This window comes from Eleutherodactylus coqui, chromosome 7 (assembly GCF_035609145.1).
Source record: "Eleutherodactylus coqui strain aEleCoq1 chromosome 7, aEleCoq1.hap1, whole genome shotgun sequence".
Classification (NCBI taxonomy): domain Eukaryota; kingdom Metazoa; phylum Chordata; class Amphibia; order Anura; family Eleutherodactylidae; genus Eleutherodactylus; species Eleutherodactylus coqui.
In genome coordinates this window covers 87,484,028-87,502,783 of record NC_089843.1, presented here as the reverse complement: position 1 = coordinate 87,502,783, position 18,756 = coordinate 87,484,028, and the positions used below count along the sequence as shown (strand labels likewise).

At 42.0% G+C, this 18,756-nt stretch overlaps 1 protein-coding gene across 2 annotated transcripts in view; it reads left to right on the top strand.

Annotated features, from left to right (window-relative positions):
* ACOX3 (acyl-CoA oxidase 3, pristanoyl) overlaps positions 1 to 18,756 on the top strand; it is an 83,353-nt gene that overhangs the window by 27,313 nt on the left and 37,284 nt on the right. Inside the window, exons 9-13 of one of the 2 annotated variants that reach the window (XM_066573337.1) lie at positions 478 to 660; positions 4,564 to 4,686; positions 12,182 to 12,302; positions 15,115 to 15,237; positions 17,354 to 17,467. In XM_066573337.1, coding sequence (XP_066429434.1) covers positions 478 to 660; positions 4,564 to 4,686; positions 12,182 to 12,302; positions 15,115 to 15,237; positions 17,354 to 17,467 — 664 coding nt within the window. Of the gene's footprint in view, positions 1 to 477; positions 661 to 4,563; positions 4,687 to 12,181; positions 12,303 to 15,114; positions 15,238 to 17,350; positions 17,468 to 18,756 lie in introns of both variants that reach the window. The other variant, XM_066573335.1, reaches the window with a different exon arrangement.

The following is an 18,756-nucleotide window of genomic DNA, read 5'->3' as shown; positions in this document are numbered from 1 at the left end:
GTTTTAGTTTATTCCCACTAGAGGACTTGAACTTTGTATCACTTCATTGCTTGTACAATATACTACAATATTTCTGTACTGCAGTATACTGTAATTTTCACTATTGGCCTATTAAGCCCTTCCATTGGGAAACTGCAGTAGCATTGCTAGAAGCACTCATTAGGTCCCGGGCTATCATGGAAACCTATCGGCACCCCGTGATCACATCACAGGGGAACCTAGATGTGGCGAAGAAGGGGGTCCCCCTGGGCCAAGGGCTTGGGTGTAACAATCAGCATTGACTGCAGCATCTAAATGGCCACAAGCAGAGCTAGATCTATCCGCGACTGTTGAAGGCAGGTGTCAGCTCTTAAAGGGATTGTCTGCCCCATTTTTTACTGATTATCTTGCAATGCAATTCTTTACTTAAGTATCAATAAAATTGGTATTTAGGGAGAAAGAAGGTAACTTTTTCATAGCATTCCTGATTTTCTTTAGGACCCAAAGCAGCGTCTTGGCGCATCTCTTGGCACTCTGTCCAGTGGTAGAGTTTCAATCATTGGCATGGTAATCACAAACTTGAAGCTCTCCATTACTATTGCTATCCGCTTCTCAGCAACACGCCGCCAGTTTGGGCCAACGGAAAAAGGAGAAATACCAGTTCTTGAATATCAATTACAGGTAAGTGCACTTTACTATATTTTGTAAGTTTATCTATTCTAGCCTGCTTTTGCCTTTTGTGGAGTTGTATAGATTCTCTATTTACACGAAGAGTAAAAGCCACAACATAATTAGAAGGCGCACTCTAAAAATAATGAAATACACAGTAACTTGTTTCAGACACAAAAATTCAAAACGCTGAAATCCAAAGAGATTACGTGAAACAAGATAAATCTGAGTAAAAACATAGCAGAAATGAAGGTAAGTAGGGGCTCATGGTCAAAGGATGATATTTATGAAAAATGGCACACACAGTCCCCAAAAAGGCATGCTAGAAAATATTAGGCCAAATATATTGCACTAGATGAAACCTAGTACATACAATTCCTATTTATGTGCACTTTTAGATTCTGTATTTATGATAGCTGTGTAATGTTGTAGACATAGAGGTCTACAGCCAAATCAAAGCTGAGATATACCGTGGTAGAAAAAGATGGCCTTCAAGGTGGTACAAATGAACAACTACCCCCTTCCAGGTCTGCACATACGCAAATATTCATAATCTCCAATAACTCCAAGGAATATTACTTGAGCAGCCACAGAGTTTATTGAAAGGACTATTACAGGTAAGGCAACGCATTTCGGGGTTCTTGACAGTGCCTCCTTTATCAAGTTGCGGCCTCTTTTCAGGCATGGGACATCATAATCATTGGTCACGTGGCCTGAGAGCAGTTCAGTCCCATTTAAGTGAATTGGACTGAGCTGTGTTCTACCAGCCAGAGCCACCAGATTCATGCTAATCAACTATTGATAACCTATTCCGAGGATGAAGTTAAAAAAAAAAATTGTTTTGTCCCACCTTGGCTGCTTCTCTGCTCCCTGTTCCTCACAGCAGGTGTTTTTTGCAAGACGTGGATCAGCCACCGGTTTCCTTGGCTTCCTTATACAGGTAACATTCAAAGTCGGGATATTGCTTGCATTAAATTCTCCTGCTTTATTAATAAAATGTGCAACTCCACATTTGTGAGTTGCACATTTTATTAACCCTTTGCAATCCAATTTTAGATTCAGGGTTTCCTAGGAGGCTTTCTCTTTCTGCCATTATACAATGGTGCCATCTGCTGGCTAAAGCCAGTACTGTGGTATGTGACATGCTGGAGAGGCCCCCGACAACAGAGCGGCCAATAATATACAGTAAGAATGCCCTGCTGGATGTCTTTCAACATTGGAACTGTACAGCCTTCAATCAGAATGTCTTTAGACGTCAGACAGTAGATTGGAAAGGGTTAATAAAGCAGGAAAATTTTTAATGCAAGCAATATCCCGACTTAGAATTTTACCTGTATCTCGAGGATAGATCATCAATAGTTTAGTGCCAGAAAATCCTTTACGTTTTGTGTCCTGTACAACATCCACAAGAAGTTATACAATTTTAGATCACAGTGCCTGTGCCAAAGATGCATACAATGACAGACCTTCCAACTTCTATGGTCTCCATAAGGTTAAGAGAAACTTTACCATCTAGTCCCCTCTTAAACTCCTCTATGGATTTTGCCATCACCACATCCTCAGGCACAGAGTTCCACAGTTTCACTGCTTTTACAGTAAAGAACCCCCTTCTGTGTTGGTGATGAAACCTGCTTTCTTCTAGACGTAGCGGATGCCCTCTTGTTACCGACACAGTTCTGGGTATAAACAGATCATGGGAGAGAAAGAATAAACATAGCCCCTATGGTCTTTGTGGTGTTCATTGAGTTAAGAGAAACTTTACAATTTAGACAATACTGCCTGTGCTAAAGATATGAATATGTTGATGATAATCGACAATCCCTACAACTTCCATGGTGCCTATGGACTTGTTAAAAACTTTTACCATTTTGAGTTTTGTGCTGGTACCAAGAATATATATATATAGATACAATAAAGACAGCCCTTTCGACTTCAATGGTGCTTATGAAATTGACATCTCCATGGGCATCTCACTTCCTCATTGTTGGTATAGATCTGCTTGACTCATCCTCTTCATCCACTGTTGTCCTTGATCTCTCATGACTAAAAGCCAACGAACTTGCCTACTTACCTTCATAAATAGAACGATCATAGTACAGATTATCTATGTTATTGGGCATCAGAAATAATGAAGGATCACCTTAGAACTGAAAACCTTGACTAATTCGTAACATTCGTGATTTCTACTAGGTGTAACCCACGGTTTCTTGTCTTACCACGAGTAACTGGGCGTCTGGCCATTTTCTATAAGTATATCCTTTTCTACTTGGATGGAGATATTGATCCTGTTTGCTGTTTGTCTCATCACTCATAAATGCATTTTTACAATTTAAGAACCATCAAATTTCTCAAGTTAAGGCCGCCTGCAGACGAGCGGAAATCCCGCCGCGGGATTTCCGCAGCTGAAAGTTTGCATAGGAGTGCATTAAAATACGCACTCCTATGCAGACGGCCGCGGTTTGGCCGCGCGAAATCTCGCGCGGCAAACAAACCGCGGCATGTTCTAATTTTCTGCGGGGCACGCACTCACCCGGCCGCCGGCTCCAGTCTGCGCATGCGCCGGCTGCGCGGCAGCCGGCACATGAAAGAGCCGGGGCCGCCAGGCGCGGGTGAGTACGCGCTCGTCCCTGCAGGCGCTCGGGTCGGATCGCGCGGCGAGAATTCTCGCTGCCGGATCCGACCCGCTCGTCTGCAGGCGGCCTTAATCTTACTCCTTAGAATAATGAGAATGACCTTTATATGAGGGGAAATTATATTGATGATAGAAAAACACAGATTATGTTCATGCGCAAATAAAATTGTCCATTTTAACTGTAAAGTTGATCAAAAATCTACATTTCACTGGATAGCTGAATCATACCATAAATGGAGCTTGATTGTATGAATACTTATGGTTAAAAGTAATGTCAGTCAGCTCTTATAAAGGCCATACACAATATAGAGTTGCAGTACGTGTGTTGTGGGGCCAAAGTAGACCTCAAGATTTACTATTGCCAATGCGCACTGGGCTCCTTGTCTCCAATGACACTTCATTATTAGCAAACAGTGAGTCTTCATTTATTGTGTATAATGAACAATATACTTTTATTTCATCCTGTCTGGCTGGGATGTAAGTAGAGAGAATTATAGAAAAGTTTTGGAATGGTCAAGCTGAGTTGTAGCATTGAGGTCATTTGTGTATTTTGCTAGTAGTCCAAGCCACAAGATATCTAGCCTGATTCTTCATCAGGAACTCATTAAGAGAGAAAAAACAAGTCCGTAATCAATACAATACTTGATCCAAAATCAAAGATTATGCCAATTTCCATCATAGCCTATAAATTTGGATCTTCCAGAGCCATTGTCTATCCACGCATTGCAATTTTTGGAAAAGTATCATCATCAAGGCCAATGGTTTATATGTCTACTGCCATATTACATTTTCCAGGGGCCAGAGCTAGACAATGACGTGGCTTTGTAAGTGTAAACCTGCTGAAGAGTTATGATTGCAATGGAAAGTGATCTACTTCACTCCATGGTTTCATGCTGGAGTCCATCATTGGGCCCTATGGCCTGTGTGCTACAGAAGGTGGGCTTGTGGCCGCCCATAGCTGTTGGCTCCTTATGAAGTTCTCTTCTCCAGTGAGGATATTTTTTGAGGTGAAGGTTACGGTTATATTTTACATGAGTGCTTTAGCTTATATTAAAACAAAAAACAGTTTTTGTAAATTTATCCTAGTCTATTCAGTTATTCTTTTTCAGTACAATGTAATTAGTGGGCTTTAGACTCAGTAAGCTTATCACTAGAACAGATTTCCCTGGTGAACTTGTATTAGTAACTTAGAGTAGGTATTAGTTTTAATCATAACTTTATGCTGTATTTTGATTGTATTTTTGTTTTGTTTTATAACTATTTAACTCTCTTGCTATTTTCAGCAATGGAGGTTAATCCCTTATCTGGCTGCAGCTTATGCTTTAGACTACTTCTCCAAGAGCTTCTTTTTTAACTTAATAGAACTTCAGATCGGAATTCTTATGAAAGATCGGAGCCCAAGACAGGTAAATACTGTAGATTGTATGATCATAACTTTCGGTCCTTAAGATTGTGCTGTCATGTTCTGACATTCTAGCAGAAAAGTGGCCATGTGGCCCTCATCAAAACATATGGGAGATATGGTAAAAAATGAATGAGTGCACTCCACACAGGAAAGGTGACCTCCATTCTTGAGAATTGTGTGAGTCTTAGCAAGGTCTAGAAGTCAACTCCAACTCCAAAAGTTGAGTCAGCAACGACACCCCACTGGGGCAGATCCGCACAGCAATTGGGAATCTGCAAGCCTGACCCTACATCTCAAGTGAGGTTTTGAGCTATTCCCCTCAGTAGTCAGAACAGAGTTCTCCTTAGTAGTTACTGCAGTGTCCATCCCCACCCTTCCTTCTAGTAATATGATTTTATGTCACATGCTCCCCTTTCCATACACAGTCATTACAGCAGAACTCTTATTTCCCTACTAGACACAACTAGGCTTCTGCAGCCCTCTTCTCCCATATACTGTACACATCTCCTGTTCTGCACGCTCCTGCAATTCCACTTCTTCTAGTATAAAAAAATGGAAACTATTCCAGCAACTCTGGCAGTATAAAATGATTTTTTTATTTCAACATTTCAGTAAAAACATGGCTAACAAAACATCAGTAAGGGTCTTTTAAACGCCTACATGTTTCAAGCAGGAACTCTTAGTCATAGCATAAAGCCATGTAATGACTAAGCGCTCCAGCTCGAAACATGTAGGCTTTTAAAATGGTCATGCTGTGTTTTTTATCCATGTTTTTACCAACAAATTAAAATAAATAAATCCTTTTATACCACCTGCGTTGCTGGAAAACTTCTGCTTTTTCTTCTATGTTTACTAGTGGTGACTCTCTGCTGCTGTGCACTCGGTGCGGTGGAATAGCAAGGCTGGGTGAGCTGACAATTTTTCCAGCACATTACAGCTTCTTCGAAGTCATTTTTCTTTTTGTTAGCACAGTTCTGTTATTCTTCATTGATGTCTATGAATAGTGGGAGGGACGGAGCATGTTACAGAAACTTGGCACTTTTGCTGATTTCTAAAAATCCCATTTACCTGTAAGGTAACCTTTTGTGAGATTTTAGCAATGTTAGCCAAGAGCAGAGCTGCAATATTGACAGTGCTATGTCTTCCACGGTGCTTTTAGTTGGTCTGATCATAAAAGCATAACTCAGTGAATGTAGTTCAAAGTTTGCCACGCCATATGTAAATAAAGCAGATCGGTCTGGTGGGTGGGCTAGGCTGTCTCTGCTAGCAGCTTGTTTGTCCCCAAAATCCACCCCTTTCACCTCAGCCATGGATGACGCAGTAGGCATCATCCACGTAGCGCTGCCAAGTCTTGAGTGTGCCATGTGGTCATCAGGCAGCACATGCACAGATGAACTGTCCGTTTTGTAGCTAGATTCGTGCTGCGCATGCGCCGGGGTTGACGACCGCACAACACATGTGAAACTTGGCAGCGTTATGTGGATAATGCCTACTGCATCATCCATGTTTGAGGACACAAGTGGGGCAGACTTTGGGGAAGAACAGGGAAAAACACAATAAAGAAGGCACGTACAAACCACCCTAGTAACATAGGGATCCATATCACATTGGTGTGGGTGCCCAACTATTGGCAACCCTGCCGATCAGCTGTTCGCAGGAGCCATAGAGCACCGGAACTAGCACAGATGTAGCGGTCGGGAATATTAAGCAAGCTCAATCTGATTGACATGAATGATACTGAATTTGCAGTACCATTTATAGCCACTGCACAATGTATGGGATTTGCTAGCTCCTGCAAAAAGCTGATTGGCAGGATCGCCAGGAGTTGGACCGCCACCGATCTGGTATTGATGACCTATTCTAGTTATAGGCTATCTTTATAAAAGTTACTAAATACCCCTTTAATTTGGAAGCTTCTGAAGATGAATATATTTGTACTACATGGAAAGAATCTGCAGGCTCGTAATTGGGACTTGTGTTTTTAATAAGCACTTTTCACTACATACTCAGCAGTTACCATATAAGGTTACAATCCTCCTGGAATAGAAGACGTTCTGGTAAGCGGCCATTTACCCAAGCGTGTGCTGAGATTTAACCACATGCTTAACTGTGCTTCACATCGCATCACTCACTATATAGTCTTCGGTACAATGTAGGCAACCAGGCCAGACTACATTTTTGGTGGCCATGGTTTGTCTGCATGGGAGACGTCTTGAGGAGGGGTTGTTCTCGAAGCGTGTCTTTTAGTACTGTGATTTATTGTGAAATCAATTGTAATTATTAGATTGTGATTTTCATGGATTTGGGTCTTTATTCTCACACTTTATAGAAGAGCGTATATGAACACCATTGCCAATATGTATCTACATTAACCTATTTTAAGTTTACATGTAGAATGAATGCAGATGAAATAAAGACATTCTATCTGTCTTACACTCATCCGGAGTTACAGCCTGTATTATACTCCAGAGCTGCATTCACGGCTCTGCAGGCTTCAGTGCAGAAATCCTCCAGGATTGTTTGTTGCTTGCACAAAGGTTACTTAACACCAGATGTCATGTAGCATACAGTCACCATCATGGTGAGAAACTATTAGGCCACTCTCACACAATCAAATGTAATAATGCTGCGCTTTTGCATGCAGAGCTGCGTTCTTGTGCGCGCATGCATGCGCTTTACTGTGTTTTTTGTGCAGTAACAATGCAAGCAAGTTAATGTCACAAGTTTTTTTTTCTCCTCCTGTTGGCATAGTAACCTGCATGAAAGACGCACTACAGTGCTGAAAAATAGAACATGCCTCGTTCAGTTTAGTGCGCTGGAAGCGCAGCGCTAAAGCGCTTGTCTGAGAGGCCCAGTTGAAACGAATGGAGGCTTAGTGCCGCATTTGAAACCGGTGTTGAAAATGTACGTAAATTGCGGCAAAAAAAACCACCTGTGTGAGAGTGGCCTTAGGAAATATGTCTGGCATCAAGCTTTCCAGTGACACCAGCAGAATAGTGAGTGCAGCTCTGGAGTGTAACTCAACATCAGCATAAGCAATGTATGTATGTGACTTTACCAGCAGAACAGTGAATGCAGCTCTGGAGTGCAATGCATGAAGTAACTCAGGATCGGTACAAGATAAATAGTGTAATGTATGTACAGTAAGTGCAGCTCTGGAGTATAATTCAGGAAGTAACTCAGGATCAGTACTACCACCAAGGCTGGAGCTGCTGCCAGATCCTCTTTGTTTGTTATTTTAATGCGTTGCTGACCTCTCTGCAAAGCCGGACTACTGGTGATTAGTACCAGCGTCTGAGCATAGAAAGGAACTTAGGTTATATACCGACACCTTGACAGAGCAGGTAGTTTTGCAACCTTAGAAATCTAGGAGCAAGATCTGGTTAATTAGGCTAGAAAATCGCCTAGCATTCTGACTGATTGTTGTCAGTTTGCAAAAAGAGCCTCAGATTTATCTTCTGGCAGCACATTGGTTAGTCTAGAAATAGACACCATTGTATGTGCAGCATAGCTGTAACCAATTTAGGGGATCATTGTAGACGACCCTTTGGTTACTGAGCGTTGTTAACTCACCAGTCATTAACGAGTGTGCAGACGCTAGCTATTTTTAAGATTGGAATTAATTGTACAGAGTGCGAAAAATTAACATCGGTGATTAAAAACCTATGGAATTAGGGTACGTATAAGTAGAGAGTTGCTGATCTAGGCTGTGTCATCTGGTTCTAAACGCTCGGTGACAATGCTCCTGAAGAATCGCGTAAGCGAGGAAACGCGTTGAGCACCATATAGAGAGAACAGAACCGAAAAAGAGATTATTTATCTCTTAGTGGTAAAATCTAATATTTTTCCAAAGGATCATGTTTTTTGGTATTATATCCTTGTATATCGACAAACTAACACAAGTGATCGCATAAATACCGGTTGATGCGCTCACATACATGAGATCTAAAATAGTCTGCAAAACACATTACAGCAGATTGTCTCGAATAAAAACCTGAACGAAGTGTTCTATGAGATATACAGAGGATAACGAATCGCATCATCTGCATACAAAGTTCTTTTATGAAAGCCTATGTGTCCGTCTAGGATTTTAGAATATATTACTGAATTAAAAGTTAAGTTTTATAAGATAAATAAAACTAGAATTACAGTCTGTGACAAAGAGTATAATTCAGGAAGTAATTCAGGATCAGTACAGTATAAGTAGTGTTATGTATGTGCACAATGACTCCACCAGCAGAATAGTGAGTGCAGCTCTGAAGTATAATACATGAAGTAACTCGGAATCAGCGCATTATATAAATGTATATATCTATAGCATTACCTATAATAGAGGGAGATATTACAGTGCTGTATGGAGTTGTTGGATTCCATGTGCCTCCGTACAGCTGCCATGTGCATGATGAGACCTTAGCCCATTTCAAGATATGCTGATTTGCTGTGGAGCATTGGTGCAGAATCCACTGAGTGCAGTACAATACATGTGAATTGTGGCATTGCAGCCTGCAATACCAAGGGTGAGATTCCTGCAAAATCTAAAGGTTTGTTTTTTTTTTTACTCTGAGTTGCTGTTATTTCACAAAAATGTCAACAAAATCTGTGTTTTAGCTGTGATATGCGAACACACACACTTAGGCCCAATGTCCACGGGCGGATTTGATTTGCAGAATTCGAGCGTGGCACCTGTGCCTGAGATCCACAAATCAAGCTGCCCATAGGGAAGCATTGCGTGCCCGCACTTCATTTAAAACTTGCGGATTTGTTTTTATTTGATTTGCAGTTGTCTCCTGTGGATAATAAATCGCAGCATGCTCCATTTTACCGCAGATCACGCCCCGATGTGCTCCATACATCTCTATGGGAGCTTACGGTCCGCAGTGCATCCACAAATACATTTGCGGACTCACTGCGGATTTGAAGGTTAAAACCAATTAGGGAGGTGGGGGAAAGGCTGGGGTGGGGTTGCAGGTTTTTCCGTACAACCGCACAGAAAAAAAAATGCAAACCGCGATTTCCCACAAGCAATAAAAAAAATCAGTTTAATGATAACTCACAGTGCATCCACTGCGGAAATCCACATGGAAAAATCGGCGTATGCCGTGGACATGAGGTCATATGGAAACCAGTCTACTGGCTGCTCTAAATTGACCAATGAATGTATGAGATGACCTTTTGGTAATCCGTTTTTATTCCAAAAACCAACTCGCAGGCTGTGTCACTGTCCCCGCATCCTTCCTTGTATATGATAATATTCAGGTAACCCCAGGTTCCTCTTCCCAGTGCCCCTCACAGCGTGTGCTGCAGAGGCCACGTTATCCCAAGGTCTTGAACCACTTCCTGTAGAAATATGCCAAAAAAGGGTATTTTTAGCTGCCCGCTTTATTTCTGTCCGTAGGAGATGCTATTTTCAAGCTGATTATTTCCATACTTTTGTTTTACTCTGTGCTATTTTTTACTTCACTATTTATAGTTTCCCAAGCTAAAAGTACAAAAAGGAAACTGAAAATACAAATAGAAACAAGTAATTGAGATAATAGCTTCAAGGAAGAAAACTATTTGTAGTATTTAACATAATTTTGACCTGGTCTCTCCACATTTATACACTACAGTCAGCGTATGCACCACAAATCTCGGGGCGACTCCCATACCGGTGCATACATCCGAGATAGGCTTCAGTTGTAGGGGGGGAAAAAAACAGACGTTACTATGTGGTACATACAGGTTATTTCATGGTACCTCATTGTATTAAAAAGCATAGTCAGTTATGCTTTCTAATAAAGGTGCACTGTTTTGCCATAACTCTAGTCCATTATACCCTAGGAATACGGTCGGACTACATGGCAGGATTATTTTCCAATGAATAGACCCTTACCTATACAAATATATTATACAGGATGATAGAAGAGTCTCCATATATAGGAAATGGGCTGCCCAGAGTAACCAATCACAGTGCAGCTTTCATGTTTGAAGAGCAGTTGAATAAATGAAAGCTGAGCTATGATTGGCCGCTATGGTCAACAAGGCCTAGTTGTTCTCATTGAGGCCTATTATTCCATATATAATGTTTTAACTGATCAATAACAGACTGAGAGGAAGTGATCCGCGTCTCAAGTGTATGTGTATCCATGTAGTGATGAAAAAGAATGTGCCCCCTTTCCACATCTTGCCTTTTATTGCATGTTTGCTGCACTATATGGTTTATTAGCTTTGACTAACTATAATGTTAAGATGACCGTGCATATTACATAGAAGTAGTTGGATGGTTAATCAACGGTTACATTTGAAGAATTACACATTTTAACCCATATGGACTGTCACAGTCCTTCAAACATGACCATATATGTTCAATGACACCGGGTGATGGAAGTAAGAGCTTTCTAGGAACTATTAGACAAAAGTTTGAGACTTGGATCACTTCTTTTCAGTCTGTCATCGATTGTTTAAAACATTTATTTTAAATTTCACCCAATGAACAATCGTTTCGGTTGTAATCATCCATCTATTCTCATTTGCACAAGGAAGGACTAGAGGCAATGGATGAAACTGAAAGGGAGGAAACACAGATAAGATATTAGACAGGGAGGGTGATGAAGGAGTGGAACAGGTTACCACGGGAGGTGGTGAGTTCTCCTTCAATGGAAGTGTTCAAACAAAGACTTGACAAATATCTGTATGGGATGATTTAGTGAATCCTGGACTGAGCAGGGGGCTAGACCCGATGACCCTGAAGGTTCCTTCCAACTCTACCAGTCCATGATGTATACGGGCTGAGAATTGGTCTGCTGTAATGAGCACCACTCAATAAAGAATGTTGATCGGTACTGTTTGACTGCTCTTCACACATGGCTTTATTGGAACATACAATCATTCATTACCATAGAGCTGTTCTTGGTCGGCTCTACATCTCCATGTGCACATAGGGACATATGCAGCCGATCAGAGAGTATTCTTATTCTCACATAATAGAGTAGATCAGCCAACAAACGATCGTTTTCTCTTTCATCGGCTGATTTTTTTTTTTTTGCACTGGTCAATTGGCAATAACATTTCCATAGGGTTTTATTATGATTTAAGTTTTGATAACTATAAAACCACTTATTGTATTACGGCCATCTGAAATTGCTATATGCAGTGGTGTAACTTGAAGCTCCTGGGTCCCAATCCAAAGTGTGCAAGAGGGTGTCCACCTGCCACTTACCATTTATGATTATGTTGCAGAATGCCATGAAAACCCTTAAAGGCTTATGCACTGTATATGCATGGCTGTATTTGTAATTCTGACAGCTCCATACTACCAAGGCACAGTGTATGCTCTGGTATATAGCGCCTTTATAATTTCATGGCTGCACCATTTTTGTCAATCGACGTGCCATCTTACGGAACAAGGCACACAATATACTGTAGTTACACAATGGTGGCATTAGTGTCTCTCTATGAAGTTTTCTTGCGTTCCTCCAATATAAGGAATATTCTACAACTGTTTATGTTTCTTTCAGGCTGAACTTGGCAAAGAAATCCACGCTTTGTCCAGTGCCGGTAAACCACTGGCCTCCTGGACTGCACAGCACGGAGCTCAGGAATGCCGGGAAGCATGCGGAGGTCATGGCTTCCTAGCTAGTAAGTGACCAGAAAGGGGATTACTGTCATAAGAGTGGACATGATTAGTTGTGAGGTTTTTATGCCTCACAGATAATTATCCATCGTGGTTCAGAAAAATTCCACAATATAATTAGGGATTACTGGATGCATCTGTCTCTAAACCGCAGGTTAAGCAGATTGCAGACTGATAAGACATGTGCCGCAGCCAAAAAAGTCATATCCAATTATGAGCTGTTCCTCCAGGGGGGAATCAGATAAGATCAGTCTTAAACAATAAGTCCACTTTCATATCAAGTCTTGATCGTAAATCTCTCCATAAACACAGAGTCTAAATGTTATCCTGGGAGCTGCTTCATTCTCATGGACAGTGATGGAAAATCTGTCCCAATAGTTGCTGCATTGACTTTCGACTAGCCGAGTTCTAAATTTCTTATAGTTTGCAGTGTAAGGGTTGAATTGGTAAAGCACCTTCACAGATTTTATAGTATAAAGGATCCATGTCACCAGCTGCCATCCAGAAGCCAGGATAAGGCATGGACTTGTTTGACCAGGCATGCGCTAGAATTAAAATGTAGAGAAAGGTCCAGCTCATCCAAGGCTTGGAAAAGTTTTTTGAAAACCTAAACTTTTTCCATTGTGGCAAGTTGGGGTTACTTGCCCGGGATCTCCTGCTTATTTTCCCCTGCCCAGGGGTGGCAGCACCGCAATGATGTCCAGAAACAGGGTAAACTCCAAATGCTTGTTCCTCCAGCGTTTATTTCAGCATAGGTATTCAGTTTACAAACAGTCCAGCATATCATATGCAACTGCACACTGTTGTCCACCACCGTGCTCACAGCAACGCACACCGCTTCTTCCAGCGGACCTTCCAGGAAGGTGATTTCGCCCCAACAGGCGATGAGCAAGGGGCCGACTACCCCCTGTCCACTCCGTGTTTCCAGGTCCCTCACAGACCAGCAGCAGGTCTACATAGCTCCACAGGCTTCAAGGACCCTGAGTTTGTGAGGGAGGAGAAATTTAAACTGTGTAGCCGCACCCTTGCAGGTGCAGGTTAACTAAATCAAACACAATGACTGTGCTCAGAGGCCCCCTACAGGCCCCTCTTGCTACTGCACTGTCACACCATAAAAATAAGGCAAAAAGTAACGATTGCACCAATGGATTCCCAATAAAGTTTAGTGTTTTTTTAAATAATTTTTCCAAGCCTTGGAAGAACTGAACCTTTCTCTGCTTATTCATTTCTTCACCGACTTTGATGCTTCACATTGATGCTTCCAGTCATTTGTTGTGCAGGGGACTACTTTACAACACAGCCTCATTCACAATATAGTTGTGCTGCAGCTCTCACTACAGTGTGGGGCTGAATGGACCATTGACCCAAGGAAATGCCAGTGGAACTTTTGCCCCTTATTTTCCGGATTCTCGAGCGTCCCAGAAGCACAGTCAGAATTTTATGGCATATTCCAGCCATATTCCATAGCATTATAATATGGAAATGCCCTATATGTTGCAATTTGACAGATTTCACTCTTTTTGTATGGCCTATACTTTTTTATGACCATCCAATAATACAACTGATAATAATCGGGTTGCTGTAATTCCAGATTTAAATACATCTTAGGGTCTGTCTAGACCTGCGGGATTGTTGTCTGAATGAGCGAACGATCTCAGTTTGTTCGGACAGCCTGTTTATACAGGCAGATGCATCGTTGGCTTGCTCAAATAAGAAGTCGTTCACATTCGCTGTATAAGTGATGAGAGGTACTGAATAGAAATGAGCAAACCTACTCGGTCACGCCCCTTTTTCGCCCGAGCGCCGCGATTTTCGAGTACTTCCGTACTCGGGCGAAAAGATTCGGGGGGCGCCGTGGGTGAGTGGGGGGTTGCAGCGGGGAGTGGGGGGGAGAGGGAGAGAGAGAGGGCTCCCCCCTGTTCCCCGCTACTACCCCCCACTCACCCACGGCGACCCCCGGCGACCCCCGAATCTTTTCACCCGAGTAGTGAAGTACTCGAAGTGAAGTAATTACTCGAAACGAGTACGTTCGCTCATCTCTAGTACTGAACGATCAGTATTCAGACCCAACGATTAGCGGAGGAGCCAACTATTATAGTACAAAGTTTGACCATTCTATAGAGTGTTTTGGCACCTTCAGTTAGGTAATAGGTAAGACTCGGAGCTCAAAGACACCTACACCAATAACATTTTCTGTGACCATTTTATACTGGATTTCCCCTTGAAGGACAGGAATGCTTTTCCAACCATTTTTATAATCAAACACACCTAAAATAACAATGATACAAGTTTGCAAATAAATATTGATAAGTATCTTTCCATTTTTTGTCTACTACTCCTATGCGGACCTGTGCATCTCCATGGTTACAGACTACAAGCAAACTCTTTGTAGTCAGACTACTGAAGCCCATCTGCCTCCTCTTGTTAACAGGCAGTAGAGAAATACATGACTGCAGGATAAGACTGCACAGGGTTTGTTTGTCATCTATGACCATGGGGACACATAGGGCTCTATAGGAGCTGTAAACAGACTATGGTAGGGTATTCTCAATCAAAACTACTTGGAGAGTTACTTATTTTTTATTGCTGTCTGCAAAAAAAAAATGTGCCTACCCTATAAAAGTACAGGGTCTCCATTTTCTCTCTGCAGGTAATACGGCACTTATGACCTTTCCAGATTTCTTACTTTGAGCTGTAGCCTATACTCATGTATATGGCTACAGTTAAACATGCTCTCATTTGATATACTGTAGGTGCAGCTTATTTTACATATTTTGATCAGGTTACCATAACCACTAATTTTTTTTCTATTTCAAGTGAATCGTTTAGGTGACATCCGCAACGACAATGATCCAAACTGCACTTATGAAGGAGACAATAATGTCCTACTTCAACAAACCAGCAACTATTTACTGGGTCTCGTCCCTACTATACAAGAAGGTCAGTGTCCACTTGACATCTGCTTCCCTCTGCTCCTTAAGCCCCATTAACAAGAAACAATGTCTTTTGAGTGATAATCATTGCGTGTAAATGCTACCATTGTTTGCTTTTCGTCTAAACAATGATTTTTAGTTGAGTTTAACATCCATTATCGGGACAGAGAGCAGGGACTGCACTCTGTGATTCTCCACGGGATCACTGATAGCATTGTATTCAGCTGCAGTCCCGAGGCAGAACAAAGGGACTGTATGCAAATAACAGACCACCTGCTGTTCTCTGCATACAGCTCAGAGATGCTCATTTACATGCAAATGAAGCTAATAAGTAAAAATTAGCAGCTAATGCAAAAGGATCACTCACACTGTCATTCTCCCTGTCTTTTGAAGAAATTTTGAGCGATCATCTTTGTGTGTAAATGGGGCTTTAGTTTTTATTTTAGTCGTTCCTTATTTCTTCCTTTGATGAAACAGAGCCGATTTTGTTATTTGCTTTGCTCATACGTTTTTGATCGGTGGCTGATTAAGTTCAGGATATTACAATGTGTTACTGGGGTTTTACGTGGGACTATAAGTGATCCTCCCGCATTATGTCTTACAACAATCACTATGCATCAACAGTCCTACTACATGTATAGCTGCTCTTTGTCTAATCGGTTTATCAACCAAAGATTCTTATGGCATAACCGCTTGGTATGTTGTAGAAGTATGCAAAATCCCTAATTGATCTCTCTATTCTTCTTACCACTCTCTGAGACCACAAGTGACAGTCAATGGAGAAACCGTCCACATAACTTCAGACACACTTAGTATCACATGTTTTCGACATGCTAGAATATGTGTTAGAGCCAGATCATTGGGGCATATTTAGTTAGACCAGCCTTTCATATGCCGGTCTAAGTAAACTGTATACTAGCGTTCCTGCCACAAATCTATTAAGAGGCTTACAAACTATAATACTAGTGGACAGACTGCAGTACTGAGCAGAAGTTTTAGGGGGGTGTGGAAAAAATGCAAAATAAGAAAAAATAGAAGTGTATTAGTTGGATTTGATGTACATTTCTCTTTTCCTCATTCACTTTGCATTTAGTTGATAGATTAAAATAAAGTATTGACACTACTATTTTTTTAGAGCATTCTTACTGTGCAGCGTTTTTTCAACACCTGCCTAAAACATTTGCACAGTGCTGTATAATACATATGCCCTATTGTGTGCAACATCGCTACCTAAGATTGATAAGGAGATGATTCTGTCACGATGGTTGGGTATGATGTACAGTATAAGGCCTCATGCCCACGGTCATGACGGACTCCGCAAGCGGAATATCACAGTGGAGTCCGCCACGGCGCCCGCAAGACCACCATGCTTACCACTCCGGATCCAGCGTGCCCGCATGGAGGGTTGGCGCGCATGCGCAGTACAGTGCATGACGCGCCGGCAGTGTCAGATGACGCAGTGGGCGGGGCGCATATTTATGCGATACTTCCGCTGTGCTACAGCAAAAGTATAACGTGACGGACGGCTTCCTGCTGCATTTAAAGCATGCCGCGTTTTCTTTCACGCTGCAGAATTCCGCAGTGGAATTCCACAGCATGAACATTGAGCTATCAGGTTCAATAGAACCTAATAGCTGCTGGGCAACGCCATGGATTTCTGCTGCGTAAAACACGGCAGAAATCCGGCCGTGGGCATTAGCCCTAACTGTGGTTTTCAACCTGTTTACTAATAATAGGTTAAAAAAATGCAACTTTTATAGACCTGACTTCTCTAACCTCCAGTGATCGGCTGTTATCACTGTGGGAAGCCACGGTTCACCATTTATTTCTCATGAAGTGTCCGCTGCAGGGGCAGCGTACCATTACTAGTCGGCTATTGGAATGATATACCCCCATGTAATGGTCAGGTATGGTTAGGCTGGACCCTCCAGGTTCACTGCTGCTCTTACATAGCAGCCCTTTATTCTGGTTCCTAGAAAGTGACTACCTAATGAAGCATATGGACAGGGCTTGTCTTTGTGAGTCACCCCCTCTAAGCATAGCCGTACATACTACAACATCTTGTGCACTGTATAGTACTTCACTACTGTATGTACCCCTAATTCTGGATTGTTTCTTAGCAGATAGCACCCCCTGTGAATCTCCTCTGGGCTCCATACATTTCCTCAATGATTACAAGACCATTTTTAAATACAAGTTTACGGCAAGCACCGTCAGGGAGTGCCTGGACTGTGCAGGTAAGGAGGGGGTGTAATATCTGGTAATATGGGGATTAAAGGAGTTCAGATCTGTAGTTTTATTATAGCGCTTTTACATTTTGGTATCACCCTTATTAAAATGTCGCCATTTTGAATGACGATAGAGGCTCAAGCTGCCGGAAGAGACAGACACATAGCTGAGAAGGTCAGCTCTCCTCCAGACGTATAAATGGCTTTTAGGACAGGATGACCATCCATTGATTTCTATGTACAGAGTTCCTGCCCTGAGAGACATGCAGAAGTGTAAAGCATGGCCAATTTTTAAAATGTATTTATTTATTCACCCATCTATCTGCCTTGATCCTAAAAGCCCTCACCCAATAACATCTCATGATGCATTGACCTTTAATAAGGCAGACCGGTCAGCTATCTGAACATAGGATACAGGGGCTGATGCTATAAGGGTTAACTGTGCCTACTTAAAGGGGTTTATCCACAACTTTAAATTGCTGCACAACCCTTCTGTCCTTCCTGGTTGCTGCTGATCAGATCATGTGACTGCTGCAGCCAATCACTGGTTACAGCAGTGACCTTCTATAGCCAGTGATTGGCTGCAGCAGTCGCATGTCCTGGTAAGTAGCAGCCAGGAAGGACAGAGCAGTTGTGAAGCAATTTTAAATCATGGGAAAACCCCTTTAATGATGTAGTAATTAAAAAAAAAAAACTTAAAAAGAAACCCTTTAAATGCTGCCTGAACTCACAGACAGTCTGATTTTGCCCATTCAGACCCTAATGATCAGCAGCTGTTTCTGTCTGCATACTAATGGCCCTTTTACATAGGCCGATTATTGGAGTTGAACCTTCCACGGAACGCTCATTCACCCGAAATTCGGGCCGTGTAAATTGATCATTGATTGGCTGCTGATGAACAAGCAAATGTTTGTCAGATGATCGGCTTGTTTATGCGAGCATAAAAATACTTGCCGGTCGGCGGTATCTTTCCCCATATGAACAGGGAGATTACAGTCGGTTTATGGGGCCCATAAGCTAATTTTTGGCCAATGGAAAAAGAAAATGTAACGATTGCCAATCGGTATGCGTGTCCATCGGTGCTCATTGCATTGGGCCAAGAATTCTGCCAGTGTAAAATCACCATTAATACAAGAGATGCTCCCAATCACATTGGGTGTAAGCTGGACTCATGGCTCACTCCGAGGGTCCCGGGCAGCATTTGCATGGCTTACTTATTGAAAATACTGTATCTTGGGGTGTAAAGATGTATTTCCAAGCTCAACACTCTCCTCTTCTACCCTGAGTGGTGGGGGGAA